Here is a 21,174-nt window from a genome sequence, read left to right as displayed (position 1 = left end):
TGGCTGGCTTTATGAAAAAAAAATGTTTTTCTGGAATTTTCTTAACTATACCACTAGATGATTACACCTATATCGAGATGTACAGGTTTCACAGGTGTGTGATAGCAGTGTGAAGAGGCCAACCCAATAATTGTCCGTAATCCTTTGTTAAAGGTGGCTTCTATGTTTCTCTGGTAGCAGGTTGGTATGTAGGACCAGACAAATAAGTAGAATGTAATTTGCCATAGCCTTCGCATTCCGCCTGAGGCATCGTATCAGAACAGGACGGATAGACCCAAGAGCTGTTCGTACTTTTCCAGTAATTTCATATATAAGATGGTGTCATGTCATTGATGAAGCTAAGAAAATAGCTAGATACTTGACACTTTTTTTTTGCCATGGGATAGCATTTCCCGGGAGAAACAGTGAAGCGATTTGTCGGGGATGTTGCCTCGTGCAAAAAAGTACTTGAGTTTTTTGCGAAGTTAAGCTGTAGCCTTCCCCCTCCCCCACACTGCTTAATATTCGTAAACAGCTCTGAGTTCTAACTGTTAGGTGGATGCATGGGCACCAGAAATTAAAATGGCAGTGTCATCTGTATATTGGAAAATTTGGGTTCGTGGTAACGTTGGGATGTCTACAATCTAAATTGAGAAAATAAAGGGGGCTTAGCAATGATCCTTGAGGAACTTTGGCTCCAATAGAAAATACCTCAGAATGGTATGTTGGATTTTGGACTCGAAAGGTGCGACTGAACAAAAAACTCTATAGAATAGTCATGAGACATCGGGAAGTTGAGAGAAGTGGAGTTTACATAAAAGCGTCCACTGGTGAACAGAATCAAATGCCTTGGAGAGGTCTAAAAGAGCAGGAACAGAATAATGGCGTGGGCAGGACATGGTCGACAACCGCTGCCACTAGACGTATCACTCAATGACCACTTCGGAAACCTATTTGGGGTTTGGGAAAGACATTTATTTCGTCTACCCATAGGGTAAGATGCGATAGAATAATTTGCTCAGAAATGTTTAAGTATCGATAAAATGGTTATTGAGTCGTAAGATTTTAAATCTTGGGGCTGACCTCCTAGCTCTGTGATATGAAAAAAAAATTCAATTATCCATGAAACTCGACATTGCATGAGTCGGGTCATGGTTTTGATTATGTTAGTTAAACGTATGACAATTTTGCGGTACAATGATTGGAGTATCCTGGTGGTAAGCAAGTAACCCCCTGAGGCTTTATCAAGACGGAGGTTGTCTAAGGTTCTGGCCACCTCTCACAGAGAGGTAAGTATAGCTACGGCTTAAGAGGTCTGGGCCAGAAGACTCGTGAAATAGTAATGTGGGCAGATCATTAGCCAAAAAGTATGTATCTTCAATGTCCAATAGTGGAATTTCGTGAGGCGAAGCGAAGACCTTAGTCACTTGACTATGTGCCAGATGTTACCTTTTTTAAACGATAGTTTTCTGATATGAGGCATTTAGTATCATAACCAGTTAAATCCATGATTTTGAAAAGGCTTTTTTTTTGCATAATTTTATAGGTTTTAGTCAATGCTATCATGCTAAAAAAAACATTTTTTACGAATCCAGCTCAATCCAGTTGAAATACGATGTCAAATCTTGGTTTTATTTCCAACCCAGCCCAATCAATGCTCCACTGGTCACCCTGCGATCCACCAACTACCCACATCAACATCGGGGAAGGTTACCATGTGTTCTCTTCTGCTTACGGCTGTTTCCTTCCGTGATTTTCTCGTCGACTGCTTTCTTTTCACTTTTATAAATTATTTGTAATAAGTGTTTGAGTGGTGCTGAATTACAAAACTGGATAGCCATCCCGAGGAAGAAACAGAACATTCTAGAAAGGAGAGAAAATTGAAAAATTTGAAGACAAAACGTGCTAAGATGGAAATGTTAGCAACAAATTATTACTTTTGTTTGGTTGATTGTATTTTCTCTCATAATCGTTCTTAAAATGGTTGCTGAACTGATAATGCCTCACTCTTGTTTTTATGTAGGTAACTACAAACTTGTAGGCAATGCAATCTGTTTCGTTTCCCAGCATTACAATAACACTTATTCGTCGATTTTTTCAGGTACACTAGCCCTGATCACAATGAAAAACCCCTACGCCTGTTGCAATGTCAGATATCGTGACATCATGAAGTTTCACAGTACATTTTACACAAATAAAACGAAAAATGACTTAGACTTAGAGGTGGGTCGAAAAGTATCAACCTGATACTTTGGCACTGATACGCGCCTGTATCAGGAACGGCAATCGAGTACACTTGAAAAGTATCAAGTACTTTAGTATCAGTTCAGAATTCGCCTGGAACAACACCACGGCCAATGTGCGCAGAACCCGATCGCAGATGACGGTCACTTGGGCGGAGCTTGTGAAAGGGGAGGGAGCAGGAACGACGAATAAGGGATAAAGAAGGGAAATAATATAGGGGAGGAAGCGCAGGGGAAGGCGTTGAAGGAGAGGCGCAAAGCGAAATTGTTACGAGTCGTTCAGTTATTGTCCATCAAAGTACGCTCAGTGCGCAGTGCGTGCACAGTCTCGTTCAATAATAAAACTAATGAAATTTTAATATTAAAAAGTACATTAATACAAGATATAATATTTATATTTGTGCACCTAACAGCTATGAAAATGCAAATAAATTCTCAGTTGACACTAATAACAGATGTAATCAACATTAGGACTGGTTTTTCCGAAAACAATTAGTAACTAGTATTTTCATACATTAAAAGATTACGATTTTATCAAAAATTAAAAATTAAAAAAACAGATACGTACATTAGTGAGCATACTATATCAATGTTTACGTTTCAAATGTTTCTTCAGATTAGTCGAAAATGATTTATAACTCAGTTTTTGTTTACACAAATTACAATTAGCAAACTCATTATTTTCCGTAAAAAAATTCCACACAAATGAAGTCTTTTTCCTGCACTTATCCATTCCTTATTTCACTATAAAGATACTAACTACAAAGCATGACAGCCCGCAACAATGTACATGGTGGTAATTAATACACGGCCAGGACGAACTGCAGTGAATGTTGAACTGATTGATACTGGCAACTGGCTGTATCAGGCGGGCATGAAAGTAACAGAGGTAGAGAATTACCGGGCGTGATAAATAATGTATCAGAGACACCGATACCTTTTTACGCTGGTGATGACGGCACGGAGGATGTGTACCCTGTAACGAGAATGCTGATACCTTGTCGTTTACTGGGACCGCTACTGCTCTGATACAAAAGTATCAGAAACTTGTAACTAGGTCCATTACTGTATCAGTATCAGGTTGGAACAGATACCGAAAATTGCTGTAACAACCCATCTCTACAGACTATTTTATATTGAGATTCACCCTTGCCAAACCAGCAAATAAAAAAACTTACATAAAATACTATTGGTTGGAAGGAAAAACATTTCAAATTCAGCTTGACAAGCATTCAATAATAAAATTTGGAACAAACGAATCATTCTTTATAAGTGCGGAAGAATGCTTAAGTGCTGAATCGTTATGCAACATATGTAGGAAAAAATTAAAGGTTATTTAAAAAATCTAAATATAATTTTAAAAATGATGTATGCAATACCTCATGATCACATAAACATTCGTTCATGTAAACCTGCGATACCACACACTCTCGTTCTATAATGTGATCTGTGAAATCCCACGAAGGGTTCAAATAACTCAGAGATAACACTACTGTTGCATGGATAGACCCACTACCTAAGTTCTTCTTTGGTGAGGGAAACGGGAGCAACTCGAGAAAACTCGCAGGAGCGTGGCAACGTCTACCACATTACACACTTGTGAGAAAAAAAAATGTAATGTCCAGATAAAATCCCAAATACACTATCAAACAGTAACACTACCGACAGACGTCCTCAATGTCTCCACACTCACTGCAGAGAAGGGCCTGCGACAATGTAAACATCCATTTCGTGGCACCAGGTGTCACAGTACATTGTGTGTCCAGTGTGTGCATTGTGTGTCCGGTGTAGATATTTGAATTGAAGTTAAAATAACAAATATTAGATCATTTCACTTGAAAAAACTAAACCATTTATGTGGGCTGACATCTCAAATAAGCAGAAATCAAGCACAAGAAAACCAAACTAAATTTCGTACGGTGGCAACAGAGACAATATATGTATTTCACAAATTTATCAGAGAGTTTAACAAAGATAAGTTGGATGATAACACCACCAGGGGCTGAGTGCAACAAACTACTTATGTAAACCTGATAAATGTCCAAAAAACAGTGCTGCCTAACCATTACAGGTACCAAATAAATGATGGAAATTTAAGTTGTGTGTGACTAAATGAAATGAAAAATCGATGGAAAAATGTAGAGCATGTTAGGAGCATGTGACTCTTTTATGATTTACAGGTAGGACTATCAAGAGAAACCAAGAACTCAGGGTCAAACTTTTTTCTAGCCCCTTTTCTATTATTTTATATACAACTTTTCAAATGCCAAATTAAAAGCAAAATGTTAATGTTGTTATGGCCATAACTGTAAAAATGATAAGTGCATATTCCATAACTTGTAAGGATTCCTATGTATTCTATGAAGAATATATTTGTAGTTTTCATCTTAACAGGATAAACCAAAGTATTTAAAAATTTCGAATCTTAATCAGACCCGAGAGCTTTTGCCAATCCGCCTACACATTTCCCCCACATCCCAGAACATTCCCCACAATGGCCCTGCTTAGGGTTGTAGATCCCATGCATGCTCTGTGGCCCCTGAGTAGGAAAAAAAGTAGACTATGAAAAACATCAAGCAAAAGAAAATGGAGAGTGTTGTAGAGCAAATAGATCTACGTGTAAAGGTATTTTTCGAAGTATGACAATTCGGTGTAGGAATGGTTCCTTAGCACAGTTTCAATATGTTGTGTTCAGTAAAAACTGCAATAACATCCATTTCCAAGCAAAAAATCTGGTCATCATCTTGCCTGTCTCCTTCAGTGTTGTGATGCTGCGTTGTACCCGCAGCACCAACTAGCAGATTAATATGTCAGTACACATGATATCTCAGGGTGTGAGTGACAGACCACTTGGCAGGAGGTGGCAGACATAATTGTCAGGCCCCTCAGGATGCAATTAGTCTTTAAATGAAACAGGGCGGTTCTGGACTCATGTTTAATAATAATAACACAGCCTTTTACATGCTGCTATCTCTGCGCCTAGCCTGCCTGTTCGGGAGGTAAGGGCTCGTCCCGATGCACTGTTGTGATGTTGATTCCATTTTAGCAGTTACACTAATGGCTGGTCACTTTGTGCATAAACACTGGTACAGTTACATAGTCACTGGGGAGATTGACACAATTACAAGTACAGAGTCACATACACGTATAGATTTACACGAAAAGTCTATTTGCGGGCGGTTTGGCCAGCAGGTGTACAAATTAGGATGTGGTTTCCAGTATGGAGCCCGGGCTGAGGGCCCAGAGGGTCTGTTACTCTGACACTTGATGAGTTACACAAAAGTTACATGAACAAAGTAGGACACACAATTACACTTGATAAAACACCGTCTTCAGTGTAATGCCTAATTAGAAAACCGCTATCCAGCTCGTGGGTTCTACACAGCCCACCACAAAGTCCTAGATGAAGTTACTTTTGGTAAGTTCAGATGCATGCTTCATCCATAGGCAGCACTGTGTTGGCAAAACTAGAAAGCCTGGCCACTAAATCTTTAATTATATGAAGATTGCACTACACCTTGTGGCCATATAAACAAAAGGAACAAAATTATATAGAATGTTGAACATCTCTTGGAAAAGAATTAAGTAACTAGTTAAACGACCTGCTGTATATCTGAGTGAAATGGATTACGAATTATCAGGCTATTGATAAATACCTCAGTGATGGCTCCATAGTGCTCGAACACATCCAGCCCAGATGCTGAGCGAGGTCCTACTGCCATGGCTCCAGAAGCTTCCGCGCCGCCTGGGGTTGCTTTTCGCGGGCGAAGTGTGGAGAGAGCTGGAGATAAATAAGGCTAGGTTGAAAGACCTAACTGTATATTGAACAGAAGTCATTTACTTAAATATATTTTACAATGTTTTTAAAGTGTTTTATTATTGGCTTTGTCGTAGGCTGGTCGACTAGTCCCTGAAATGTTACTATATTTTGCTGGCTACTCAGGGTTCGGTAGAGGGGGGTTCAGGCCGCGTGGCCGAGGGACCTAGTCTCCAGAATTAAAAATTAAAACAACTCGAATAAAGTTTCCAGGTCCTTTATGCACAGTAGGATGAATACTTTACATGGGGCTGCCGCGCATCCGCCTGTGACTATCACTATCAGGCGAAGCCCGGTTCCGCGCACTTTTATAACACTGAAATATGGGACGTCCCGCCTGTAACGATAATTACCCAAGCGGCAAAGATTCAAATTCGCTATGACCCGCGTGCTATGAGATAGCTGTCTGACTGAACAACACAATGACTGGGAAGACACGTAAAAACACGGTACCGGCGACGGAGAACGTCCCGTTTACAAAAATAATCTGCGACACGCAAAACCTGTAAAGTGAACACGCATGAGAAAATGACAAGATGAAAAACGCGACTGAATGACAAGGTAAAAACCATGACTGAATTACAAGGTGACTGAAAGCTGTAATTACTTCTGCACGGCACAGCCCGAAGCTACTGCTAATACCGCGCCCGTTCAAATCCACTCTCACCATCCCGAGGCGACGTCGCACATGCGTCCGTTGCCTCTCGTGCCGGGTCCACGACTGTCTCCCACTCCCCTGGCGCACCCGAGCGCCCGTGTATCTCCCCTCTCCGCGACCCCGCGGAACACGCTGATTGGTCACAGGTGGAAGCCATGGCCTTGGCGCCCGGTGAACAAATAAAAACTTACAGAATACATAAATCTACAATAAAAAAAATAATTACAATCAAATATAAACAAAATATGTGAAAAAACGTAAAACAAAAATATATTTACAATAAAATAAGATGTCAAATCCTGTAAAGAAATTACACGTCGCACATCACCTACACTTGCGTCGCACTAAACACGCTGACGTCGTCCGACCGAAGGCCACCCTAAAGCCCGACCTGCAACAGCCATTATCCGACCCCGCTAACGGAACGTACCCCTAGCCATGGCCCACCCGAGTCAGGCGAGCACCGCGGAGCAAAGGTAGATTTAAAGCCCACGCCCTAATCGACCAGACAACACAATTCCAGTACATTGTAAATTCAACACACATTAATGATCACATCACTTTTAATTAACAACCCGTACAAAGGAAGTGCGACGTAGGAGTGCCCGGGTCACTCAAATGTGGTTTTTTATTAATACATTTGTGACTGCTCCCCTTGCGGCCTTTAGACTAATTTAAATAAAGTAATGTGTGACTTAATTTAAACCACCCCAAATTTTCATGTATCATTCGCCACTGGAGCAGTCATAAAGTGACGAACAGTCTCCAGTGTGACTCAGATTATTCAAACTAAATTAATGTAAACTTGTTAAATCCAATTTCCAAAATGTATATATGTATTAGGTTGATTGTTAATTTTTAATGTGTGAATTTAGAGCCACTTACAATCTTTTGTTAATATAATATTTTACGAATAACGGAACTTTAGAAACCTTGGCGCAAGAGGATACTCACCCCTCCCCTCGCGCCAGGAATAGACGCCAGTACCGAGCGACTCACGGACCGGGACGAACGTGCGTCCCACGGGGAGCCTTCAACCTTCGTCTAAACTGAATTCATTCTGGTAATTATAGTCACGTTTCAAAACCTTTTTAAAATTAACTCCCCGTGTGCGCCCGGTCCTTTTACGGTGTAGGGCCTATCTCAGCCGCGTAAACGTAACACTCCCCGCACAACGCATTACGCGGAGCAGTGCAATATACGGCACGGGCCGACTCCCGCAATAACATACATTTGGTTAACTGCCGAAGTACACAGGCACTGGCAACATCTAGTTAAAGACTTTTAACTAATTTAATAGCGAGCCGCGGTCCACACAGGTGGGCCCACGCGTCGCCATTCGCCATTTACGGGATTCGCCGACTCCAATCGAACTCTCCCCCTCAACCTCGACTGGCGTGAGGGCTTAACTTTAGTGACGGTGCGTCAGAGCGCCCAGTGTAAACATAGTGTACTTTGTGTAGGGAAATAGTGTAACTGTAACTGCAAGTGTAATTGCCAACGTTAATTAAACGTCCACTCCGCAAACTCTGTGCGCGACATGTATGCGACAGTGCAAACCAGACTCGTGTGAGTTATATGTGAATGTCCCCAATCCTGTTAGGGATCAGTATGCTATGCTGTGTAGGGCCAGTAGTGTATCAGTAACCAGGGATCCCTAACACCACCACCACCACCGCCGTTCCTAGTGGGCCACGCAGGGGCATTTAAACCTTACGACCCACCTCGTGGTTATTCACCGAGTTAGCCTGGCGCCCTCCCGGACAAGTTTCACGTAATAAACCAGCCTTCTCGCTAGGAACTATGCCGGATCTCGAACACGTGAACCCGGGCGACGGCAACGCAAGAGATGGTGCTGGCGAGGCATAATGGCCTGAAGGAGCTGGGGAGACACTTGGGTCGACGTCAGCTTGTTATTAAAAACGGAATTACAATAGCCCGTCGTCTACATCCATCCATCATCTGTCCATCAGTCTCGGACCTGTAACCAATAAGACAACCCGAAAATTTTTCATCAGTCCATTCGTCAAAAGCTGGGTATGAGTTTGCCAACCTTTTGATGGACGGATGGAAGGATTATATCTGTGGTTTCATTTGCGATAGTCAATTGTGACCAGAACAGGGGCCGGTGTTTTTATTCGGGCGTTCAGATGTTTTGTATAGTAACATTGCGATTCTTAATACTCTTGTCCAAACAATTCAAGTACGACTTTGAATTTTTCCGAGGATATACTGACGTCCCTCGCCCTTTGGTCCCTAGGTCCCTGTTGCGAATTGTCCTGAAACTCGCCCTGATTTGCCTGCGTAGCTCCAGTCGGAGAGATAGTGGAGTTCAGGCCAACGTGGTCGGGACCGGGAAATGTAGGACCGGGAGGGAATCTTGTAGAGGTTAGAGGTTCTGGTCAAGGTAGAAAGGAGAAGAAGTTGCTGTCCGTTTACACGAGCTAGTTTATTTCGCTGAAGTCCTGTCGCAGCCTGGCCGACACGACGAATGCAGGACGAATGCTCTCCCCCGTCGCGACCCGGACTTCCGAAAATACACGTAAAATAACTCGTACGCGACCTACACTGACTGTGGAAGCAGTCCCGTGTCGAAACTTACTGATAGCGAATATTCAGCCATACTCGGTGCGCGTCTCGCGAGGAGCGAGCGAGAGCATGTCTGCTCTGCTCGGGGACTGGCAAGCGACTTCCTCCCCGCCGCCCACGCGCTGGTACGCACGGGCTGCGGAGGAGGGGAAGGGGAAATAGGCCCGCGTGGGAGAGACGCGACTCGCAGCGGGCCAGGTTGCGGATCTACATGTTACAAGCACTGCAATTGAAAATATATACAAAAATAGTTAAACACAAATTATTAAGAATTATGAACAAAAACGTAAACACAAGTTATTAAGAATTATGAAAACATTATACAAAAATGTAGCCGCTGTTAAGTGTTCACAACAGGAAACACAATTACAAGATAAATATAAAACAATAAAATTACAAAAGAATTATAAAAACAATACAAAATATACTAAAAAATACATGGCCGTTTGTGGGCGGTCCAGGGCGCACGCGGGTGTGTCCCTGATCTTAAGACACTACAACACTGCAGTACTAATGCAAGAGAGGGCGCTGACGAGGCATAACGGCCTGAAGGAGCCGGGGAGACACTTGGGTCGACGTCAATACTAATACAATACCTACAAAAACACGATGTAAATGGTAAACAAAATCGAAATAATTCTCTAAGAGAAAACACTGATTGTTGATAGCACTTACTTGAAAAATATTTTGATAGACTGATGAATTCATGTTGTAAATCGCTTTGCTAGCTGTGTGGCTTTGACAGATGAAAAAGTGATGGACAGACATATGACGGACGGAGGCGATGTGCTATTGTAATTCCATCTTAAATGACAAATAAGTAATATGCGGAAGGATATACATTTTCTCTAGTTGAAAGCCATACAGGTGACCATCGATATGCCGATGCACTTTGATGCACTGTACACATTCTGGTCGCATGCTATGCTCACACACTCCTCTGAGACAACGAGAGGCCTTAATATTCTTTGCGAGCAAAGGAGAGTACTAATGGACGATGGAAATCTTAAAAAAAAGGTTAAGAACAAAGTTCAGTTAAAGATTTTGTAAAGGTGAAACTGCTTAAATAATATCAATAGGAGAGTATTACAATCAAAACTAATCTAAATGTTAAAATTGAAGCCGCCTGTCGGTGCTCCCTCTGGTCGCACAGGCCATTGTGTGTCATCAACACCCGGCTAGGACGTGTGAACGAACGTGCCCACGCGTGTCATGTAGAGTGAGTTAGGGCAGTGCGCAAAATGCCTGGAAGTAATCCCGGCTTGCGGTGTTGTGTGACGCCTGGCCAGGTGTGGCGTTGCACTATCAAAACATAGTGTCCACGTAATTTTGTGTCAGAAAAAAACTAAAACATTTTATATTCTTAAAACTTTAATTTATAAAGTAATGTTGTGACGTCCCTCGGCTTGAGGCCCCCGGTTCCCTGCTTGTGTGAATGTCCAGTTATGCCCGTACTGCTCTGCGTAGAGTGGGTCCAGGCCAACGTGGCCGGGACCGGGAACTGCGGGACCTGGAGGGAGGAGTTAGGTGGAGAGGAAGATTGGTAAATTGTTCCAATAATGATTCGGTGTTGACGGTTTTCACGAGCCCCTTTTATTAACGGTTTATGACCCTGCCGCAGCCTGGCGAAATCACCGCTGAACCAGCTCCCCTCCCACGGCGACCCAGACTCACGTAACACCGTAAGGTCCGCTATGACGTCCCAGCACAGATGCTGCTTATACGTAATACTAGTCCCGTTAAGTTACACCACGAAGAAGCGCTGTGCGCGTGCGTTCTGTTACGTAACGTATGGTCCGGAATTCTCTGCGATTAACGTCTCTCGGAGACTCGTAAAATCAGTAACGCAGCGAATGACTCGCGGAGGCAGCTTGACTGCCGTACTCGGCTGGTAACGTCACTAGACGACTCGTAAACTCCGTAACGCGGCGAATGACTCGCGGAGGCAGCTTGACTGCCGTACTCGTGAACTGAAAACGAGAAGTGGCCACGAGCTCCGGGTACGCGCCTCGTGAGCAGCGCGGAGCGGCGTACTCGACCGTCCTCGTTCGAGCCCTGAACACAACTGACTCTCCCCGCTCACCCGCGGGCCGGCGCCCGCGGGTTGCGGGGAGGGGAGGGGAAATTGGCCGGCGTGGGAGAGAGCCCCGTCTCGCGGCGCGCCAGGCTGCGATTACATATTAGCATACATGCGGAAACACAGAATATTCACAGCTAAACGACACAATAATCACAACAAGTTTACAGAATTAATAAATTATATACAATATTTACACATTCGCACTGGCTCACTGGCATGCAAGGGCGCACGCGGGTGCGTCCCTGGCCGTCGCACTTCACAGGGGAAAACACAGGGAGGACGTTGACGAGGCATAACGGCCTGAAGGAGCCGAGGAGACACTTGGGTCGACGTCAGTTGATTCAGGTGCGTTTTCGTCATAACGCTGGCCGTCACCATCTTCCCGTGCTCCGTATCCTTCCGCGGGAGGTTGAGTCCTTCTTGGCCGGGTAGCCAGGGAGGGGCAGTTGCAGTCAAGCACTCATCAGGGCCGGCAGCCCTGCGCGTGTGGAGCATTCATTCTCGCGCCAAAACCGACATGTAGTGTTCAATAGGTAAATTTTCTTAATCAGTTTTCATCCGTTCCACGGCCGGCCCAAAACCGACTGTGCGATGTTTCGCGCGGTTCTTAAATAATTGTCTGTGGCTCAGACATGAGCATTTTCTTATGTTATGTAATTTCACTTTGTTAAGGCTACCACGCCGATGGGCACGCACTTCACGCTTTAGTAAACCTGCTAGGAGTCTGGACTTTGCCCACACTGGGCTGCTTAGTTGCTAAATGCGTTCAGCGACAGTAGCGGATCCAGAGGGGGGGGGGGAGCTAAGGGGCCAAGCCCCCTCCAAAAGCATCTGGGTCCACTATTGTTTTAGTGTTTGCCTTGATAAAGCCTAGCCTAAGCTGGGTCAAGCCCCTCCCAAACCAAAATCCTGGATCCGCCAATGTTCAGCGATATTTATTAACGACTCAGTTTCTGGGATGTGCAGCGGTCGCGTGTGAGTTCTCCATGAATCCAGTACCGCCGCGTCCGCGCCCAGCATTTTGTGTCCACTATGCCACAGTGAGGACGGAACTCTGGTAACTATTTCCAATCCAACCTGAACTCTACTTCTTTAATGGATTCATTTCGCTCCTAAAAACGCTTCCATTAGAGGCTTTAGTCATACGGTGGTAATTCTAGTGTTAGTGTCGGTCATCAGCCGCATGCGTTGTCTGCCTGTGCCAAGGGCATGTTAAGTGTGGGAGCATCCGGCACGTGTAGTTTGCAAGTCCATAATTCTCTAGCTTAACTTATAGGCATTTTAATTATTTAGTCTTGTGTATTAAACTACTCCGCCGTCCGGCGAGCTCTTAACATTAGCCTTCCGACGCGTCATGCGCCGCCATCCTTCGTATTGCTAGTCTCAGGACAGCCTGCAACCCCTTGTTGGGTATTTCGCTGCTTTCTGCAAGACGTCAATCAGTGCCACCATTCGAGGGCTGCGTGTGCGGAGATTAAAAGGTAGACGATGATACGGCCAGTTGCGTGACGGCGCCATGTACCATGTGACGTGTTTATAAATTCAGTTGTACTCAAGTGTGTTCTCTTAATCATCACGCCATCCTGGGTGGCCTAAACAGCCCGGGGGGTCCTTTGTAGAGGTGAGTCGCAGAGTATCAACCTGATACTTTGTCACTGTAACGTGCCTGTATCAAGTACTGCAAACGAGTACACTATTCAAGTATCAAGTACTTTAGTATCAGTGTAGAATTCGCCTTGAACAACACCACGGCCATTGTGCGCAGAACCCGATCGCAGATGACGGTCACTTGGGCGGAGCTTGTAAAAAGGGGAGGGAGCGGCACGACGAATAAGGGATAAAGAAGGGAAATAATGTAGGGGAGGAAGCGCAGGGGAAGGTGTTGAAGGAGAGGCGCAGAGCGAAATTGTTACAAGTCGTTTTGTTTATTGTCCTACTTCAAAGTACGCTCAGTGCGCAGTGCGTGCTTCTTGCGAAGACTGAAGACTCTAGTTAGTACGCTAATAGCGATACAAGACCAAGGACACTGGTTCTAGATCCATCATCCTTAGGTGATAGATATGTGGATCCACGATCTAGGGAGCGAAGCTAAAACACTGTCTCGTTCAATAATAAAACTAATGACATTTTAATATTAAAAAGTACATTAATAAAATATATAATATTTATATTTGTGCACTTAACAACTATGAAAATGCAAATAAATTCTCAGTTGACCCTAATAACAGATGTAATCAACATATGGACTTTCTTTTTTTGAAAACAATTAATAACTATAGTGTTTTCATACATTAAAAATTTACGATTTTATCAAAAATTAAAAATAAAAAAACAGATAGGTACATTAGTGAGCATACTATATCAATAGACATTTGAGTTACATCAGGCAGATAGCTGTGCCAATATCGATAAAAAAAAAAAACACTTTGCAAGTTCAGTCACTATTAAACAAATAGTATTGCATTATAACTCAGTTTTTGTTTACACAAATTACACTTTGCAAACTCATTATTTTCCGTGAAAAAATTCCACACAAATGAAGTCTTTTTCCTGCACTTATCCATTCCTTATTTCACTATAAAGATACTAACTACAGAGCATGACAGCCCGCAACAATGTACGTGGTAATAAACTGCCAGGACGAACTGCAGAACTGATTGATACTGGCTGTATTTAGGCGGGCATGAGCGTAACAGAGGTAGAGAATTACCGGGCGTGATAAATAATGTATCAGAGACACCGATACCTTTTTACGCTGGTGATGACGGCACGGAGGATGTGTAACCTGTAACGAGAATGCTGATACCTTGTTGCTTCCTGGGACCGCTACTGCTCTATCTGATAAAGAAATATCAGATACTTGTAACTAGTCAATTACTGTATCAGTATCAGGTTGGAACAGATACCGAAAATTGCTGTAACAACCCAACTCTAGTCCTTTGTCGACGTGTCCCTGCTTGCAGCCACGAGGCAAAGAACCCCGCCCTCGAGTTAATTTCCACATTCTAAATTCATTAATTCAGGAATCAGTCAGCGGGGACAGCGTCAAAATAAATTAATGCATCTATAAAAAAAAATGGGTGGTATAATGATTATTAATGTTTTAATTAGGGATGGGGAATATTTACTGTCATGGTGACTTTGTCACGGCGACTGCAATGTCACGTGTCACGGTGGTGACTTTAGCTATAAGTAACAGGGCCATTGTCACGTCTCTTCGCGCTTGTCGCTGCGATGCGTGTCACGGGTCACGTGTCGCTGCAGAGCGTGTCACTGGCGTGAGTCACTACGGGCGTGTCACTGCGGTGCGAGTCGCTGCGGGCGTGTCACTGCGGTGCGAGTCGCAGGTCCTTAAGAGTAACGCCTCCGGGAAATTACTGGTGACTTGCCGCAGCAGCGACACGTGATACACGAGTACTTTCTCGGCGAGGTATGCGACACTGGTGTGTCCAGTTACTCTGTTCAAAATCATTTGTGAATCTGAACTAAATGTTATTGTCCAAATTGAAAAAAAAAAGCCAAACAAACACTGTTAATTCGGTGAAGTAGGATATTGCCCAGTTTTCGTGTTTTGAGTATTATTAAAAAATGTGATGATTAATGTTATATTTTAATAAAAATATTTAGTTTAGAAATATTTTTAAATAATATAGAAGATATTTATTTCATTTGTAAAATTGCATAGTTATTAATTCCAATAAACTATGAACTAATTTGGTTTATCAATGATTACATGTTGTATGTCACATATATAAAAATATTCAATTATTAGGAGATTATGTTACACTATATTTATAAATATAAAACAACGGTTTTACATTTAAGCAACAAGGTCACTAACAGTGACAATGTCACGGTGACTTGACCTTTCATGTCACTGGTCACGGCGTGTCACAGAACAACATTTGTCACTTCTCCCATCACTAGTTTTAATACAATCTTAATGCACAAGTTATATAAAATTTAAACTGTTTCATCCAGTGTAATACTAAATTATTTAAATGTAAATTCAAGATTAAAATTGAATAAAATAACCTGGCATAGTCAAAAAAAAACTTTGATAATATATTATTTAAAATATATAACTTTGATGTCCATCTTTAATTGGTAAATAAAATTGGAAGTCACATTTGTTCAATATTATTTATTGAACAACTTTTTCAAATATTGTTGAAGATAAATATTTGACAGACAGTATAGATTCTTTCTAAGAATTCGTCAATGTTGTTCATAAATATATCTGGCAACATTGGAATTCGTTGCCAACCACGCCAAATGTCTATGGAGTTGAAGGTTGTTTGCAGCTTTGTCTTCATGCTTGTTGAGATTACCATCTTTGGAATGACCGTTTGCTTGTTTGTGTACAATGGTCAGTGTTCGTAATGTTCAATGAAGCTGGGAACGCGTAGAATACCTTACGTAGAAGTACATCTGACGGGGCACCGCCCTTCCACCGAGCCTTAATGCGAGCGGCATTCGGAAACAATGCCCACCCATTGTCGTAGGTGTTCCAGTGCAGTGGGCGGTTTGTCGTTGTGACGCCAATGATGAAAGTGACAGTTTGTTTTGGTTCGGTGCGAGTTGTGGTCCCTTGTGGGAACGGAGACATCCCAGTGCGAGACCTCATCAATCAGGCCACGCTGCGGTTCAAGAAAGCTTCGGGGAAGGTGAGTGTTGCTAGGACACACAACACACGCGTGTTACCGTTATCGCATAGTCTTTCATAAAAAAAAAAAAAGCCGAACAAGATATACTTACGATCGTCTAATTTTGCTTGAGGTAATTTTTCATAGTAGTGGCTCCTGGGAAATGAGACAAATAGTTTGTATAATTTAAATATGTATTTATGTAAATAATGTTAAGAATAGTTTACCAGTAATGTATAATAATGTAATTTATCTGCATTAAAATTACTATAAATTCTTGTGAGTTGTCGGTTAGATTAGCTATATTTAAAATACTGTAAAAATGTGTGAATGTTTGGTTAGGTCATTCGCATTGTGTACGTTTAAAGCTGAGGCCGCACACAAAGCTTTGCTACGTTTGGCTGCGCTAGGTGCGCAGACAGGATAGTCTAGTTAGCGATGTCGGAGAGACGCATGCCGTGGGATACGAGTGGTGATTCCGACGATGATGACATTCTGCTGGCTCTCGCAGTATGTAAATGTAAAAGTAAATGGGCTCATGAATTTAGTATAAAAACAAAAGAATTTGAAGAATTTCATAATTTGGTGAAGCAGTTGCTTCGTGAGGACGAAACCAAATTTATGGATTATTTCAGGATAAATTAAACTCAGTTTAATAGCATCCCAATGGAATCAAACCCTAGGAATTTCCCTTTATATCCTTCGTTCTCTATTCTTCCATCGATTTATTCCATAAACATGGATATTTTCATAATCTTTTAATTAACTTTTCGGTCAACTGGAGAATTTAAAAACAATACTGCGAGAAATTAAACTTCATAAAAAGCAAATGCAGAAGCCTACAGCACAATTCCACATGAAAACATGTTTTCTCTTATCTGTGCATGCAGGAAGTTAGCGACATTTTAGAAAAATAGCCGAGAACCAAGCACTTGGCAATGTCGCCAACATAGCGAAGACAGCTTGGTGTGGCCAATGACACCTGAGATGCAGCTGGCTGTATTTTATTCGCGTGGCAAACATTGCAAACTTAGCACAGCGTCGTTAGTGGCTGTAGCTTTACGTATTAAAAATGTTTCATTAATGTAGCTGATATAACTTGACAAACCTTTCAGCTTTAAAGAATTACCTGTAATACTAAATCAGAAATATGTTGGAAATCTACTACAGCTTAGTAATTTAATTTTGGTTGGGCCGTACAATTTGTGCATGTCTTTACAGACCGTAAAATTACTGTATGGTTAGATTAGGTCCAAGAAATTTGAAATATTGTAGAACTGTGAAATGTATGATTTTTCACCAAACAAAGTTTATTATATGACTGGATTTTTTTTTTTGTTGGGGGGGGGGGGGGAAGTGTAGTAAATTGTTTTGATGATGAGAAAAATTTGCTGGGTGAATGAATTAAAAGTAAGTTAATATTGATGCAAAATATGTTCTTAACATACCTCAATATTAATGAAATCAAGTAATCACCAATACTACCAAATACGAAGAAATATGAAATAACTCACTTATGTCTTGCGAACATCTTTTTTTAAATATTCAACATGGTGCAAATCATATCCTTCTTTTAACATGCTACTAAAAAATAATTCTGTCTCGGTATTAAAATGACACTGTTGTAGCTTTGTTTTTTATGAAATGTTTAGAAAAAATATAAAGGTAAAAGGGGCATTCCATGCACACGGGTGTGACATTTGAATGATATTTTTCAAGCAAAAACAATATTTGTATGTATTATATATAACTAAATGTGTTCCAGGCATATGTGCATAAACACTGCAGTTAATGGGCTAATTGACTGCATTTTCATTTGTTAAAAAAAATTTATACAATTTTTTTACAAGCATCTGTATTTATGTTACGGGTGTGACATATTTTGGACACCACAGTACAAAATTACATGTTTATGTTGAATTCTCTGTGAAATCTTAAAGGACTTTTGCCAAATCTAACCATATGTGGCCAATAAAAGGAACGTAGATAATTATTCCTGTGCCAATTTGTATGAAGATGTTCCTTTCTTTTTACAATAAATTATATTGTGTCGTTACGGGTGTGACATCATATGTTACGGGTGTGAGACTGTACATCAACATGACTGTCACTTTTGTAGACAGATTTGAATTACCTACACTAAATCACTTATGTCATACCAACTTCTTATATTAAACATTGTACATAATACTATGTACCAAATTAACAACAATTTTTAATGCAAAACACTTCTAGCCTATTTTAGTATGGTGTAAAATGTGTACAAGAAAAAGTCAAAGTCTAACTTTATACAGGATTTTAAGAAACTGCATATCTCACATTAGTATAGGCTAAGTCTTACAATTTTTTTTTAAATTTCACTCCAGATTTGCATCTTAACAAACATGTTACAGTTCAATGACGTCAATATCCTTTTGAAATTCATAGTACACTCTGTTACCGACTACCTTCATTACTGGTTCTGGAAGATACTTCAAAATTTGTTTGATAAAAACAAAACACTTGTCCTTTTCATTAATTTTGAATATTCTTTTATTGTCTTTATCATGAAGTTTTAAAAACAGTACCTCAACTTCCTCACCATCAGGCTCACTATGGCACATCCCTACAAATTTGTATGTTCTCTTCTTTCCCTCATATTCTACTAAAACACATTGTCCTGGTTTGAGATGATTTCTTGAAATTGAAAGGATGGGTTCATCGTCATTGAAATCACTTGATTCCGTTTCTGCATAAATGTCATTGTATGATACTTTTTCCTTCGTCATGCTGCATTTCTCTAACGTGGAGAAAGCTGTGCGGCTCACTAAGAGACAGAACTTGTTGTTCGATGGTTTAAAACAATTTTTTGACTGAAGTCCAGGTACAGCCTGTGCATTGTTCCACCGGTCCATTACCATCCCTTTGAATTTGTGAATTTCTTCCATGTTTACAAAAATGCATTTTATTCCTGAAATTATTTCCGAAGCACAATCGAAAAACTCTTTCTCATTAATAAACCATCCTACGGCGGGACTTCACCTCATTCCACACTTCATATTTGACCATTCCTCCTACACCATCCACTGCCCCTTTGCCATGAGAAGTGGCAAAAAAATGCCAATTCCCAATGAGCCCAAAATCAATCATCTAAGAAGAAACATAAATTAAATAAATTGTATCTTTTTTCTCTTTCAACTCCTTCCTGTGCTTCCTCTGGCGTTCCGAGTCCTTCAAACGTTTTAATTTCAGTTGTCTTTTGTTATTAGGCCTACACAAGATATCCATATGTTTCTTTCGTCTTGTCTTATCTCGCTCTTGTTCTTTACTTAGGTGCTCCTTCCATTTATCTGGATCAGCTTTCAATCTCTCTCTCCACTTATGTACATGTTCTTTGCTGTCCTGTACCTTCATCTGTAAAAAGTAATAATAAATATACATGCAAACTTAAAATTCACAGCTACTATACATGACTAATAAAACAAAACTAATTGTTACCGGTAGTCCTGACACATTCCAAAATGATTTACTCTTAAAAGCATGCTTTAATACCTTAAAAGAAAATAAAATTTTATATTTGTGTTACGGGTGTGACACTTTTTTATATTAATCTTTACTTAGTTATCAAAATATAGCCAGTTAAGGGATGGTCACATGAAACATTGTTATATATAACCTTTCATTCACATAATGAAAACATGTTCAGATATTTATTTAACCAAGCATGTCAACTTTTATCAATTTTTTGTTACGGGTGTGACAGATATGTATACAGTTACTAAATAACCAAATTTATGACAGTTTAACTTACCTACAGAATGGATATGTTGATGGTTCTTTACTGCAAGGTTAGCACTGTAAACACTACCTAGTGAATGTTACAAACAACCTGTTTGGAGGGAAGATTTAAGCATGCCAACTTAACATATCTCTACAAAAATTTTCTCACTGTGTACATGGTTTCCTTTAACATTTTAATATAATAACCTAAAAACAAAGAATTGTTACTACTGTACCAAAAATGTTAAATACAATACTCAGTGGCGTAGCCAGGATTTGTGTATGGGGGGGTGTTAAGAAGCATGCCCCCCCCCCCCCCCCGTATTAAAGCGGGGGGTCCGGGTTCCCCGGGAAAATTTGGATTTTAAGGTGTAAAACAGTGCTATTTTAGCAGTTTTCGGTACTTAAATTTAAATATTGTAATGGTAAAATTTTTTATTAATTTTTAATATGAAATTTGTTGAGTGATGAACTAGAAATTTAATTAAAGATTTGGTGCTAAGGGGGGGGGGGGGGGGGTGAACCCCTAAACCCCCCCCCCCCTGGCTATGCCCCTGACAATACTTAAGTATCCTAAACAAACCATAAAAAGTGCTATACAATAATTTTTAATTTTTTTTAAGATTTGTCCAGTTTCGCATGGAATGGCCCAAAAATGACTTTTTTCATATTTTTTTTGGGGGTTTAAAACAATTCTCTAGGCTTGTAAAACACCTGAAGTTCAAGATCGAAAAAGTTAATGCAAGCAAATAAACAATGTTTTCTAAAAATTATTAAAATTAGTTAAATATTTTAACAAAACTATGACAGTATATTAAAAAAAATAATAGATAAAATTATTACAGGATATTATAATTTGTATCATTAAAGAAAAAATTTGTAAAGTTTTATTAAAAATTGAAATAGTAAAGTTGAACATTGAATTTTTTTCATTGTTTTGGCATGGAATGAACCAAAACAGAATTTTTGGTTTCCACTGGATTCTAAAGAAACAAAATCTTGAGTGGGGTGGGCAGTGAAGTTGAGGGAAATGGTGGTTTAGAAATCATAATAAATAGAATAAGTTATCTGAATGTGATTAAAATCCATACAAGAATTAACAGAAATTTCAGTAACTTTTTATCTTTATTTAATGGTGTTTAATGAACTAAATAACATAATTTTCAGTGACTTTAAAACCATGTAGTGTACAATTAGCATACTGAGTTTTCCAGAATCCACTGGGAATAAAAATACCTCACTTTGAAAGGATTCATACATTTTAATGATTTGTCAGGATTGTAAATTTCAATGATGTAACCTAACCAATCTTTCTTTTTAGTTTTTACCCCCAAGACCAGCTAAACCATTGCCATATTAAATATTTTGAGTTAACAAACATTTTAATAACCATAGGTACAGTA

At 40.5% G+C, this 21,174-nt stretch overlaps 1 protein-coding gene across 9 annotated transcripts in view; it reads left to right on the top strand.

The window, feature by feature from the left end:
- The first annotated feature begins 15,658 nt into the window (after positions 1-15,658).
- LOC134538818 (partitioning defective 3 homolog) overlaps positions 15,659-21,174 on the top strand; it is a 116,062-nt gene continuing 110,546 nt past the window's right edge. For all 9 annotated transcript variants that reach the window (XM_063380328.1, XM_063380334.1, XM_063380333.1 and 6 more), the window contains exon 1: positions 15,659-16,033. In XM_063380328.1, coding sequence (XP_063236398.1) covers positions 15,911-16,033 — 123 coding nt within the window. In that variant the 5' untranslated portion in view covers positions 15,659-15,910. The remainder of the gene's footprint in view (positions 16,034-21,174) is intronic.

The sequence above is a fragment of the Bacillus rossius genome, chromosome 14 (genome assembly GCF_032445375.1).
Source record: "Bacillus rossius redtenbacheri isolate Brsri chromosome 14, Brsri_v3, whole genome shotgun sequence".
Classification (NCBI taxonomy): Eukaryota; Metazoa; Arthropoda; class Insecta; order Phasmatodea; family Bacillidae; genus Bacillus; species Bacillus rossius.
The sequence above is the reverse complement of the archived record's forward strand: the minus strand, read 5'-3'. Positions and strand labels throughout refer to the sequence as shown.